Source organism: Borostomias antarcticus (genome assembly GCF_949987555.1).
Source record: "Borostomias antarcticus genome assembly, chromosome: 11".
Lineage (NCBI taxonomy): Eukaryota > Metazoa > Chordata > Actinopteri > Stomiiformes > Stomiidae > Borostomias > Borostomias antarcticus.
The window spans coordinates 21,259,061-21,273,333 of NC_140244.1; the positions used below are offsets into that span (position 1 = coordinate 21,259,061).

General features: G+C 47.0%; 1 protein-coding gene across 1 annotated transcript in view; it reads right to left on the reverse strand.

Moving 5' to 3' along the window:
- Positions 1-13,210, reverse strand: part of csrnp2 (cysteine-serine-rich nuclear protein 2) — a gene marked incomplete at both ends in the record, with an annotated part of 19,436 nt that extends 6,226 nt beyond the window's left edge. Inside the window, 4 exons of the mRNA XM_084446150.1 lie at positions 10,007-10,679; positions 10,978-11,274; positions 12,291-12,553; positions 13,051-13,210. Of these exons, the coding sequence (XP_084302276.1) occupies positions 10,007-10,679; positions 10,978-11,274; positions 12,291-12,553; positions 13,051-13,210 (1,393 nt within the window). The remainder of the gene's footprint in view (positions 1-10,006; positions 10,680-10,977; positions 11,275-12,290; positions 12,554-13,050) is intronic.
- Between the last annotated feature and the right edge of the window lie 1,063 nt (positions 13,211-14,273).

Below are 14,273 nucleotides of genomic sequence, written 5' to 3' on the forward strand. Positions count from 1 at the left end.
ACTTATTGATAGAGTAAAACAACTGAGAAACTCGCACCCACAGACCGAGACACATGATGACCCTAGGGTCTCCAGCCCAGGAGGAGCGCAGGCGTCTTGTGTCCTTGAGCAGCAAATAACAGCAATGAAAGGATGTTTTATTCTGCTGTATTCTTAGAACAGAGCTCTAATATTTCTTTTCTCTCTGTGTGGATCCCTTTTCCCTCCCAGAGCAGCTATAAATAATACCATGAGGTCATCAAATAACGGGAATTAATTTCAGCCAGTCGAACCCCAGTGAGGAGAGGGCTGGGGTGTTATGATAGCCCCACCTCCATCAATTCCCATCCCCTGCCTCACCTCATCACCTGTTGGCTTCATTCTAGGAATGTTTTCCCAGCAGTAATGTGAGATGGCTGCAGTGTCACACTGTGTGTTTGTGTGTGTGTGTGTGTGTGTCTTTTACGACTGAGTGCAGCAATACTAAACACGTCCTGCTTGCACGCACGTGTGCGCACACAGAGACAAAACAGAGCAAAGCCAGCACCCTGTGTGTGTAGGGGCGCTAGAGACATGGGGTATGGACTGTGGGGTACAAAGGGGAGCCCAGATTACACCCAATATTTTTTGGGACTTAGGCTCAGGAGCAAAAAATCCCCCCCATTTATTGTCAATGGGTGGGATTGAAACGACCATATCTCGATGCCGGAAGGTCACAGAGACAAAAGGATTGGACTGACATAAAGCTCTCAACTTAAAGAATCTATCAATTCCAAATATTCCTGCTCGTACGCATGTGCATGCACATAGCCACAAACTGCATTCATGGGCAGAGGTCTGTGCTCTCACCATTTCTAGTTTGAAATTATTTCAAATAGTCTGATACACAGTACATAAACCAACACATTACTATTCTCTGCTCCTGATGTCCCCGTACCACCTATTCCAAATTACTTCAAAACAGGAAGCAGCCCTTACTGGGAGGTCAGTTGCCTGTGGTGACACAACCTAAACTCTGGGGTGTTGAACTGACCACTCTGGTCTACCCTGACAGAGTGAGTTGATTAATGTGCTACAAGCTCCCAGTAGGAGCAAATACACACAAACAGTGACAAGGCCAACGAACCCAGTCTGGTCAGTTGTCTCACTACCCTCAAGCATACAGTAGCCTATGTACTTGTCCAAGAGAAGCAGAATCCTCCCAAAGATTAAACAAAGCCCATGGACAAGATGATTCATCAGTCTTTCAGCTGTCCTCTTATCAGCTCCAAACACAACTACACATAACCTTCCTCTGTGCATCTTCCTGCACTAGACTCTACTGAGCCTAATTACTCTACTCATGGAAAGACCCCCTCCCCCGCCCCACCACACACACACACACACACACACACACACACACACACACCCTCTCCTAAACAGAATGGTCTACACCCCATGACACATAGCCCAGCACAGTACGTGGAAATTCTGAGCAGCGGAGACAACAACGCCAAGCATTGTTTTCCCAGGTACCCCATGTGTAACAGGAAATGAGGTCATTTGGAAACATGGATCAATAAATGCAAGTGCTGCTACTGAAATCTAAGCCTCCATAAGCCTCGGTGGAGTCTGTCCCCTGGTGGGAGCCGGTGTCACTGTTCCAGTTATACTAGCCAGGGGGGACGAATGAGAGTCTGTAACAACACTGCATGGCTTTAATTAACTCGCGTCAGCTGATCTGCTTGGTTTGATATTCGCATAAACAGGGACTTTTTACCCGATTCACTTCATAGTTCAACAGGGACGTCTCAGACAGGAAGTGATTGTACTTCCTTTCCCAGTGTCAACAAGTGTTCCCCCTTATTCCCACCACTTCTAATAATCTGAAACCTCACTTCCTCCACACTCGCGTTCTCAAGAGTCCAGCCAGGGGTCGGGGGAGAGGTCAGGGACAACACGAAGGGCTGTAAGATGCAGTCAGACAGAGACAGTGGTTCAGACAGGACTCTGTGTTTGAGCAGGGTAGAGAACTGCTATTATGGACAGCGGTGGTTCTGTAAGTAGGAGGAGGAGAAAGGCAGCCTCTACGTCCCGAGAACTAAAGATGACAGTTTTACAGCTACAGATGTACTGAGCTGAAGGTTTCCAGCTGAGGCACCCATCAACTTATCTCACTACCCCATACACGTTGTTCATCTCTTGTGCTGGTTTCCTACACTACAGAGACACGGCTCTGCTCTGGGCGATCTCACCACCATGCTGGAGACAGGCCAAGGAAGGGAGGATGGGATGAACTGATAGTGTCCCTCCATGTATCACAACAACCACTTGAATGAAGAGACAATTACAGAGTAATGTGTTTCAAATAGTTCCAATGTTTTCTTTCAATTTCATCAGCGTGACAGACAAAAGTGTGAGGTCAAAAAAAAAAAAAGACCGTTAAGTCTAGGTCCAGATTTTTGCCTCCATGATGTACCCTGGTAATGAAATATTATACTAATAATATAAGAATGATATAATGCTACAACATTAGGGAGGTGATTTCATGAGCTATCCATCAAGCCTCCTGGCTGAAACCTTCAACATGTGATACTCAATTAAGGCCCCTGCTCTGAGTAGAGAGGGATGGAACCACGGGAACTCTCCAAAACAAGTAAAGCATTAAAGTAAAGTAAACCACAAAGTTTTAGCCAATACAAATATACGGTCAATCCAATGACACATATATTTTGTTTGTGTTGATCAAAGGCCTCGTCAGAAACAGTTTATGGTAGTCGGGCTCTGTAGCTACAGAACATGTACTGTATCTATCCCACTTCCCCAAATATCTGAGTGATGAAGTCACTTTCCTTCTGGTGTAAGATAGAAAGTATTCAGATGAGGTTATTCCCTGCTTGTAAAGAGACGATGTAAGCCTATAGACATCCAAACTTCCGCCCCTCAATGAGAGCTGGGCCCGTGGCCAACTGGTTAGCTAACTCTGTTACCACCAGCCGCCACTGCTGAACTGAAACAGCAACTGAGCAGTAACAATGGGTATGATTAAAAATTGCATATTACAACTATAGGGCTGCAGATAAGCTCATATATGGAAGGTATTGTGCATTTTATGACTAAAGCATGAAAGTTTCAGCATATGATCTATACACCCCAAGGATTAATTTCAGACGTAGAACCACTTCAGGAGGGACCTTTTACAGCTGTGGCAGCCATTTTACAAAATGGCTGCCAAAATGGTGTGCGCTTCAGTCTATTTTGTGCTGCAGTGGTGCTGTGGTGATACAAGCATGGGAATTTGGATGAGCTGTCTCCATGGGTCACTTGACAAGAAGCCACTTGAAATTGATGGCAACCATTTTTCAAGATGGCCGCCACCTTAGTGGAGCAGTTATACTGTGGCAGATAAGCTCATATGTAAGGTAGGCTATTGTGCATTTTATGACTAAAGCATAAATGAAAGCACGTATGATTTCAGTTGGGAGTCGAGGTTACTCATTCCCTAACTTTCCCTATCTTTGAGAAAGTGAAAACAACAGAAATGTTTTCTCCGGGCGTCAGCATCATATGTTGCACAACCAAGTTGATCATAGATCAAAAAGTAGAGTTGTGGATCGCACTTAAAATTGCTTTAATTTCTTAAATTGCTTTGTTAAGTGCAAACAGTCTGACATTTTGACAGCAGTATCAGAAATATCAATTGTGTTTATGTTTGTGCATGAACAAATAGGGGAAACATCCACCATGGAAGTGTAGCGCGTTGTACACCCTTTCTTGCAGCCACAATGTATCAGCTCATAGCAGCTCTGTGAAGCTTCAGGAAGGGTAGTCCACAGTGGCTGCCATCACATCCCTGCTTCTTTCACCCAGCCACAATCAGAAGGGCTTGGCAGCTGAGGGGCAGGTTCTAAGGTTTTGCACCAGACATTGCCTATACTGCTGTCAAAATGTCTGTTTGCACTGTTTGATTTATGATCAACTTGTGGTTGTGCAACATATGATGCTGACGCACGGAGAAAACGTTTCTGTTGAAAATGAGTTTTCACACGTCGCGGTAGATGTCCTCAAAGATATGAGCTTATCTGCCGCAGTATAACTGCTCCACTAAGGTGGCGGCCATCTTGAAAAATGGTCGCCATCTTGAAATTTCATGCTTGTATCACCACAGCGCCACTATATATGCCCCCTGCAGTCAAAATAGACTGAAGCACCCACCCTTTTGACGGCCATTTTAAAAAATGGCTGCAACAACCGTAAAAGGTCCCTCCTGAAGTGGTTCTACGTCTGAAATTAATCCTTGGGGTGTATAGATCACATGCTGAAAGTTTCATGCTTTAGTCATACAATGCACAATTGTTTTGTTAACCTGCAGCACTACTAATAGGACAGTAGCCTACACACTGTTTTTCTGTCTCTATGGCAGCCGAGACCTGTTGCTAGGGAACTTGGATGTAAGCGTTGATGAAGGTCTCCTTGGGGACAGACGGAACAGGGAATGATATTTCAGCGGACACACAGCTGTTTTCCTGCTCCCCTGGGCACAGCTTGGCAATGCTGCCGCGTTTCGCCTTTGTTTAGTTCCTTTCTACGTTTGCTTTGGCAGACTCTCCTCTTACCCATGAGTCAATGACATAATCCAAATCATCTGTTCTGGCCCCATCCTGCCCATGTTCGAGCCCATAACTGTCACAGAAGAATTATGGGCAAACTAACGTTAGTCAGATACACACTCTCGGCTTAGTACTGGAAATTTATATTTCGTTGCGGAAACATAATGACTCGTGAACTTTCTTCACGGATAACGTAAAGAGGGATGAGATTGTGAAACATGTGCTGAGTAGAGCTTTCCTGAGGTCACTGGTGGGTCACTCAATCAAGTTCTTCTGTGAAAATCTATTGTAGGCGACAGATTGCTGTTGCTATACTATAACTGGTTCCCATAGAACATCCATGCAGGCTACTATACAGTCTGGAGGTGTACCCTGAATATGAGTAGGCCTACTGTACAGACACCTCATCATAGTTGGACTCATGTTCCAGCTAGCAGGGAATGTACCCACAACATTGGCAAACCTTCCCAACACGTTCTGCTGATGTTTTCACATTCTTAGAACATTTTAAGAACAAATGGCCGCTTGTTGGGTGTGTTCTTACTGCACAGTGCACATTGTCTTCCCCCGGCCATGGCCTCATCAGAGCCGTTTGATTCTGCTCTGCAGTGATGTTCCAGACTTAATGTAATGGTGCAGCCATGCAGGGTCTGGGTCTGGCCCGACTCAGCCAGACCAGCTTGTGACGGAGGAGGGTAACAGCCATGGGCCAGTTTTATGAATAGTACCATTTAAGGGGGATTGGGGGCTCTATGAAACCCTAATGATGGCATAGCGCTGCCGTCACAGGGAGGGAGCACATTCTTTCCAGGCCCTGGAGCAGAGCTCGCAGACTGGTGGACTGGTGGACTGGTGGACCGGAGCGATGTGTGTATGTGGTGTGGTGTGGCACAACTCCACTTAAACCTCTCGCCAGTTCTCTCCCATTCTCTGACCAGCAACGACAGTAGGGCGAGAGGAGAAAAGTCTGTTGGGTGACTAGCCTTCCAGGAGATGTTCTGACTGGACTATCTATCAGGCCTTATTGTTTTCTCTTAAGGTCTTCCACAAGCCTGCATTATGCTCTGTCATCAGCACTGATGCTATCAGCTCTTCCGGCCATTGGAAAAGCTACACAATACACAAACAGAAGCAGGAAAGGCTTAACGCGTGATACACGGTATGCATGGACCTCTGCCACAATTGTTTCTGAGGTCCTGTGGGTGTGTGTGTGTGTGTGTGTGTGTGTGTGTGTGTGTGTGTGCGTGCGTGCGTGCGTGCGTGCGTGCGTGCGTGCGTGCGTGCGTGTGTGCATGCGTGTGTGGTAGCAGTAAGATAATAGCTGTCACACTGTGATACTTTATTGTTAGAGAACGGATGACACTTCCCACTCTGTTGGTGGCAGGTCTGAAGGAAGCACATGTCACATCAGCGTGTGTGCGTGTTGATCCTGGTGAACCTCACCTCAGAGCCAGAGAGACAGGCTGTGCGGATTATTTGCCCACATTGGCAAGCACCACCTCACAGGAAGTCACTTCTTCTTAGCGAGCATGGGCATCAGTGGAAGCATCAACTGAGAGGAGACATTGTGTCACTCTTCCCAGAGATCAGCTTCCTGCCATTGAAGTGAAAGGGGAAAATATTGAGTTCCCACAAAGCTGCAGTCTTTAGCATTTAGCAGAAGGATGCAGCTCTATAGATCTAGTATAGTAATGTAGTTAATGTAATATAGTTCATTGCTCTCTGAGGACGTTATTGAATGGTTATAAACAGGAGAGCAGGACACAGAGAGGGTGTAATACTGCACACAGGCCAGTCTGTCTTCAGTGTGTGTGTGTGTGTGTGTGTGTGTGTGTGTGTGTGTGTGTGTGTGTGTGTGTGTGTGTGTCAAATGTGCTTAAACTAGACATCACACTAGACCTTGTTATAAGCTATGCTAATATACTATATCTAGCATCACTAGGGCTCATCAAATGGGAGACCTGGAAGAGACTCGTGCACAAATTCAAAACAGACCAAGGGGAGACAGGAGGGAGACAGTTAAAGGTGATATAGATAACATTTTTATGTAGACGAATCATAAAATAAAAACTCTAACTATTGGCTCACGAGCCTGTCTGAGGCATCTCGGACAGAGATAAACACAACATTAATTTCAGACCCATCAGTGTTTCTTGTCATTCTTAATCAAGACTTTTTGGGGGAGGGAGGTGTCTCAGTGGATTTTTTTTTAAATGTATGATTTGTCTATATAAAAATGTTATCTTTATCACCTTTAAAACAAAGCTACACTATGTAAGATAATAAAGTCTGTTTGTCCTGAAACACAGGTCTTTCACACACCCCTTTCATTGGAAGTGGGGAAACAAAATAAAAGTCAATGCTGCTCTCTAGTGGCTCAGGATAGTGTGTGTGTGTGTGTGTGTGTGTGTGTGTGTGTGTGTGTGTGTGTGTGTGTGTGTGTGTGTGTGTGTGTGTGTGTGTGTGTGTGTGTGTGTGTGTGTGTGTGTGTGTGTGTGTGTGTGTGTGCGTGTGTGCAAGTGCGTGTATGTGTGTGGAATTGTGTGAGCAAATGAAATAGAAAGTTAGCAGCAGCAAATTAATATGTAAGGACTCGTTCTCTCCTCTTTCTTCCTTTCTTTCTCTTTCTTTCTTTCTTCCTCTTTCTTTCCAATACTTACTTTCTTTTTTTCTTCTTTCTTTCTTACTTTCTTTCTTTTCTCTCTCTTTCAGTCGCAGTGGGGTTAATGTAGATGTTACTATTCTCATAGCATTCGTTGGAGTTTGACTTAGCAACATTAGCAGGTCCTCTAGAGGACATGTTTAGAGATAAGGAGTGATTCATAGTATAAAAACAGCACACATTCCATTTTTTAATGGAGTTTATTTTATTGTATCATACATTTTTGTATAAAACCTTTTGTCCACTTTAGGCAACAGTTATAATAAGAGTAGTTCTCACAGCTTTGAGATGAAGTCCAACCAGGCATCTTTTAGTGTTCATTTTCACACTACTCACTCTCACACACTCTCTCTCTCTCTCTCTCTCTCTCTCTCACACACACACACACACACACATACACAGGCACACACGCACACACACAGAACTCACTTACATAGTGGGTTGGAGTTCATTTCGTGCAGTGGTCCCAAACCTAAATGAATTCAAAGGAAGCCAAAGACGAAGACTTAACAATAGGCAGCTATTCACTTACCATTTACTTCAAGGATGGAAGGTTGTCACAAATCTACTATCTCCTGTCAACAGTAAGAGTCTACTGTGAACAGCAAACTTAGCTCTCTGACCCTTAACAGTTGGATGAGAACATTCAACAAGGCTTGGAACCACTGCTTTGGTGCAACTCTTAAACAGATTTATATTAAGACAAAACGAAAAGGCCACAAAAAAAAAACACATCAGACATCTCATGCACACGCCTCGTCTGGTGCTCAACCCATACATGTTACACTGTTGGGTGACAGGCTACTGAAACTAACCAGAGAGGACAGAGTTTGGACATGAAGAGTCGGCACACTCACATCGGTCAGTACCAACAGACAGGGCATAAAAGACATAAAGACAAAAAATATAAATATATGTTATAGGATTGCATTTACACATTACATACCTATGACAACATGTGCCATTTCTTAAATCATCACAATTACTGATTTGCAGTGCAATAGCCATTGCCTCCCTGCAGACTCTCCAATATGTAACATGCCTAAACATAGAAATGGTTACAATTCTTTTCCTGTGGATTTCAGGTCAAACCGTTAAGATCCACTATACATCCAGACACACTTATTTCTTGAAATGATGTTCCTTTTAATGGTAGAAAAACTCATTTGTAAACCTATAACGACAGCACCTTTCTGGATGAAACAACGAGCTAATCTTATCAACCCCCTAACCCCCATGCACACAGCCATACACACTGAGCAGAACATCCAACTCACACAGGCATTTTTTAAACACACACACACGTACACACACACGCGCACACACACAACAAATACAATTCAGGTTTTGTCATATTCTCTTTCCATAATTTAGCAATATCATATACGTTTTAAGATAGTTATAACTACTTTAAACACCATAGGCATGTCCTTTTTCTCTGACTGGGCCATAGTAAGAGAATATTGACCACTGGTTTTTAACAGAATCACACCTCGCCTTTAAGACTTTTTACATGACATAGACAAGGGATTTCTACTCTGTCCCTTCATAGCATGGCTCTTCTGAGCCACAATGTACGATGATTTCACATGCTAACAAAACGAATGAAAAGACCATTTTCATTCATTCATGAAGCAAACGATGACCAACAGCAAATGAGTATCAACAGCATCCTCATCGACAAAAAGACACATTATTAAAAGAAGCCTAGTAAGCATCATAAGCATTGTAATGGTCAGTATTGTTGGTAAGCCCGTCTTTTGATAAATAGTGTGTTTGCGTGACAGGTCCCAGGTAAACCACTAGGAAATAACAACAGCTTGTGCCAACCCTCCGCACAACAGGCTTACCTTCATGCCCCAATGCAGCAGGGAGACACCACCCTGTGCCCTCTGGTTCACAACGTGCATACAGATCAAAGAAGCAGCTATTTCAGCTTTGCCTTGCCCATTGCAAACACTAATACAGTACACATAAAACAAGTATTTCCAGGATTGTTAGGATTACTCTCACGGGGGGGGGGGGGGATTCTATCAATGGCCAAATATTTGGCTTCGATGTTTACAGCACAAGTTGACTGTAAAGTGTACCCAAGCATGCCTACAATATTGGCTGGAGACACTTTTCAAAGTGATTTGTGTTCAGTGTATATAGCTCTATACAGCACACAAAAAGCTAAGGACACATTCTCCTCACCCCATCCCCTGGCTTGATCATCTGGTATCTAGTGAAGTTAGTTAGTTAGTTCTTACATTAAGGCCAAGATCTCCACCCCTGTTTTTTGAAATCAGAGCATTCTCTTGTAGCCACGTCCGCGGTACTGCTGGGGGAAGATCTGTGTGTGCTTTCAGGATTCCCCCCTCCTTCACTTTTCCGATGCTCATGCTCATTCCCAAATTAGATGTGTGAGTTCGATGACAGTCGCTACGATGAATTCTGACCTGTAACATCTGGTAATAACAATACTATACCACGTAGATAGGCTTTATTCAGCTTGGATGAAGCTATTGTGCAAAACATCTGCAGAGGTGCTAGATCTAAATCCCAGAAGGCAGTGGGTAACCCTTGCCCCCCGCGGCCTGGCAGGCCTCCCTCTGGCACTGCCCGTTAGGAGGGCTCTGCTGGGGGCAAACGGCCTCCGCCCCTCCCCCTGCCCCCTTGCCATTCTCCGAGCACAGAGCCACCGCGGGCGACGTCTCGCCAAGGTCCTGCCCGCAGGCAATGCCTCTGTGCTCCGCCTCCCCTCCTCCACCTACTCCTCGTTCTCTCTCCGCGCCGCCCTCCTCCTCCTCCTCCTCCTCGTTCTCCTTCTCGTCAAACTCCCCCGTCTCCATGGGGCCCAGCTGGTAGTAGAGCATGGAGGCCGCGTCTTTGAGGAGGACAGGGGGGTTCTCCTCCTGGTTGTCGGCGATGCAGAGCACAGCGGTCCCGGAGGGGAAAGGGCCATGCAGGAGCACCCTCCCCACCCCCTCCTCCACTCCGGCCTGCAGGGCCCCGGGGAGGAGGCACAGGGCCCGCTCCCCCGGGCTCCGGCGGGCCTCCTCCTCCGCCTCCTCCCTCTCCCTCCTCTCCTGCTCCTCAGCACTCTGCAGGTGGAGCACCGCCGTCTCGTTCTCCCGCTCCAGGCTGTCCTGCGTCGTCAGGAGGTCCTGCATCTCCAGCGCCGCCCGCGCCTCCCTCTCGTCCAGCAGCTCGGGCCGGTCCGGGACGGTCCCCGGGGACAGGGACGGGTCCGGGAGGCCGGCGGTGGAGGACAGGGAGCGGACGGGCTCGGGACGCAGCTGGTCCCCCGCGGCCCTCTGACCCAGAAGCTTCCGCTTGTCCAGGTCCAGCTTCATGATGGTGTGCAGGTAGTGCGTCCGCACGCGGAGGGGGTTGAACTCGATGCGGCCCGCCGAGTTGCCACAGCCGTCCCGAGAGCAGCCGCACGGGAAGGACATCCGGTCCACCTGGGAGGATTACAAATATAGGGACGGAGAGAGAGAGAGAGAGAGAGAGAGAGAGAGAGAGGGAGAGAGGGAGAGAGAGAGAGAGAGAGGGAGAGAGAAAGAGAGAGAGAGAGAGAGAGAGAGAGGGAGGGAGAGAGAGAGAGAGGGAGAGAGAGAGAGAGAGAGAAAGAAAGAGACAGAGAAAGCACTGTCATTATACATTCATTTGTCGCTGCTATCTTTCTGTATCATTACCTCACGCATATAATTACACACACTCACACACACACGCACACACACACACACACAAAATCCATACCTGGCACTTGATGCCAGCCTGACTGCAGCCACAGTGTCGGGGGTCGCAGTAGAAGCGGCAGTCACAGCCACACTCCTCCCGCGACAGACGTATGGTCCGTAGCTCCGCCTTCTCCCTGGCGTCTATGCGGGCGATGCCCGAGGCCCGCAGCAGAGCCCGCCGCCGCTTGGTGGGCAGCGGCTGCAGGAAGAAGCAGTCGTCCACCTCCACGCCCTCCACGTCCAGGTCGTCGTCCGACACGTCGTCCAGGGTGAGCAGCTCTGCCTGGGCGCACGCCACCGTCCCGTTCCGGGTCAGCTGGTGGGTTGGAACAGAGGCGCTGTTAACATTTGGAAATGTTCCTCTTCGATGGTCCTCCTCGCGAAGATATGGGCGGAGCTAGTTCTGGCAGCTGACTCTCAAGGTGTGGTGGCTGTTCTCGTCAGCCGACGGTCAGCTGGTTATATTGGCACTGTTCATACATAACTCCAATCTCTCTCACACACACACACACACACACACACACACACACTGACACTGATAGGGCGGCCTATTTACAAACTGGAAAGCCTTGCACGCACAATGCAGCTATGGGACGTGGGTCACTACTATGCATTTGCTGTTTGCTACGCTCTGCTACCTCAGGGCAAGTGCTCGCCATGTCACTCCGAGGACCCTGCGGTCGATCATCACAACTCTTTTCTGTCAGGTCCCCGCAGTGGTGGAATGAACTGCCCACTGACGTCAGGACAGCAGAGCCACTGCCCATCTTTCATCGCAGGCTCAGAACTCCCATCTTCAAGAAGTACTACCACGATCCTCCCTCTTAAGCACCTATTGTATTTTTAGGTTGCTACTCTTGCACTTTGGCTTTAGCACTATATTGTGCTCTTAGTCACTTGTTTAGAAAGGAGATGCACTTGTGAGTTCCGGCGAGTAGTAGTACACTGACTTCCTATCTTAAATGCACTTACTGTAAGTCGCTTTGGATGAAGCAGTTTGCTAAATGACTGTAATGTAAATGTTTTGTAATGCTTTGCTGCTGCCTCCACCACCCCAGCCTCCAGCTTTCGTTTATTTTACTCAACCTATCAGGGAATTGAATAAGCTGCCATTGTTGTTGATCATGTAAAGTACATGCATGTTCAGGCAGAGAGCTTTCTGAAGTAGAACCATACTGCCAAAGAGGAAACGCTTACACATGCATCTAATAAATACCTCAAATGCTAAACCAATCCTTGAGTCTGCCTGACTGAACTGGGCTTGGATACCGTATTGCAACCTTAAGATCAAAGATATCAAACCAAATGTGAATGACCGAGGCTTAATTTTACCTTCATCTTGCGGGCATTGAGCTTCTCCTGGCGCAAGTGCTGGCGCAGGGTGTGGCGGTGGCTGGTCTCCTGCTCGCGGGCAAACTCCCCCAAGGTGTAATGGCGGATGGAGCAGTGATGGCGCGCCATGCCCAGCGAGCTGCCCCCTTGGCTGGGCACGCTGGTGAACCCCTGCCTCCGGGGGAAGTAATACACCGTCACCACGTCGAATCGAACCCTCTTCCTCCCCGGCGAGGGCTTGTGCCTTCTGAGGATGGAGGTCGCTGGTGAGGAGGGGACATAGAAAAGAGAGCAGAGAGGGACATATCCAGAGGGGGGGGGAGGTTAGAAGAGACCCAGCAAACATGCGACGTCAGGGAGACGTTCAGATCATGTCTTAATAACGTCCGTCGGTCCAGAACCCCATTTGTACGTCTGCTGGACCCCTCAATATTCAAACGTCTGGTTTGGACCCCTCTAAGACGTCTCTGGACGTGCAGAACAGGTTCAATATCTAAACGTCTGAAAAAACCTTTCATTCTGTTTCATTCTAATTGGATGTCTTTTGGACGTCCGAAAAAGACATCTAAAAGACATTTTTAGACGTGTCTTTGCTCAGTGGGGAGAGACGGTTACAAGGTCGATACAAGAGCAATAACATAATTCACTGGACACATATAAAGAGGTTTCTTTGCTTGTGGTTTGCTTTGTATCCTACACACATCAGTCTTTTCGGCTGACACCTCTCTAAAGCCATAATACTTTTCCCTATAGCCCTTACGTGTGAGTGAGGTGCTGGAAGGGGGGTTGAGACTGTCACAGCTGTCAGCGCTATCGCTGCTGGAGATGTCGTCATCAGAGTCCTTGGGCGTCGAGTACGGAGAGCCGCTGTCCACCTCCTCAAATCTTCGCTTGAGGCCGAGAGACGAAACGGCCTCCATGGAAACTTGGCGTCTGAAGGTGAGAGAGGCGGACTCAGTACATCAAGTGAAGGACAGACTGTGGTCACACACACACACACACACAAACAGAATACTAGTCTGGCACATCTAAATGCATTTATTAGACAACCTTTCAAAAACTGGACTTTCAAACTAAACTGATACATTGCACACAATACCTCTGACACAATCATCAAATCAGCGAGCACAGGCTAAAAAAATAAAACAATAAATGCACTATTACATCAGTCAATTACATACGCAATGAATTCACAAGACTGCACCCTCATTACAGTAGATGGAGACATTCCCTTGAGTACATTCTCTAGGCTGGGGGTGGGGGGTCCAGTACATGATACCACGGAGGGTGACATCCGTTTTCGGTCCGAGTCTCCTTTCATCTGTATTCCTGCCTGTCACTCTCTCTCCGTCTCGCATGAACTGCTGCTCCAAAAACCATCAAGTCTGGATACATCACCATGGCAACTAGGAAAGCACGGTTCATGAGAGTGGCCTTGGTGAAACTCATCTTTACGTTCTTCTAGTCCTGACTCTCAAACCACACAGTGAAGCGTCTTCACTAGCCAGGGATTTAGGGACACTGGGGAAGGGCCATACCGACCGGAGACATCTGAATATGCAAATTGCATCTCTTTACATCCGAGGTATGCCAGATGTGCTTCTTAATATCATTATGGCCATTAGGGCCTGGTCTCACATGCACTGAATACCATCCTTAGACCTAAAACCTGATCCCTCACAACCATGTAAAATGTGTGTTGGAGCTGTAGGGGGTGGGGTTTCTGCTAAAGATGAACAAAGTCTCTGCTTATTTGATCCCCCCAAAGCATCTCATTATCCCTATGGAACTGCTATGACTGAATGATATATGAAGCACGAAAATATATATCTCATGGAATATTACTATAACGTAGTAGCCTAAGGCTACTTCCCAAAATAGATTATCATGGTGCCTTATAGATCCATGACTCACAAAGGACAATGACAACGTAGGCCTTAATTATCTTTCATTTGAAACATCTTTTCTATCTATACATTGCAA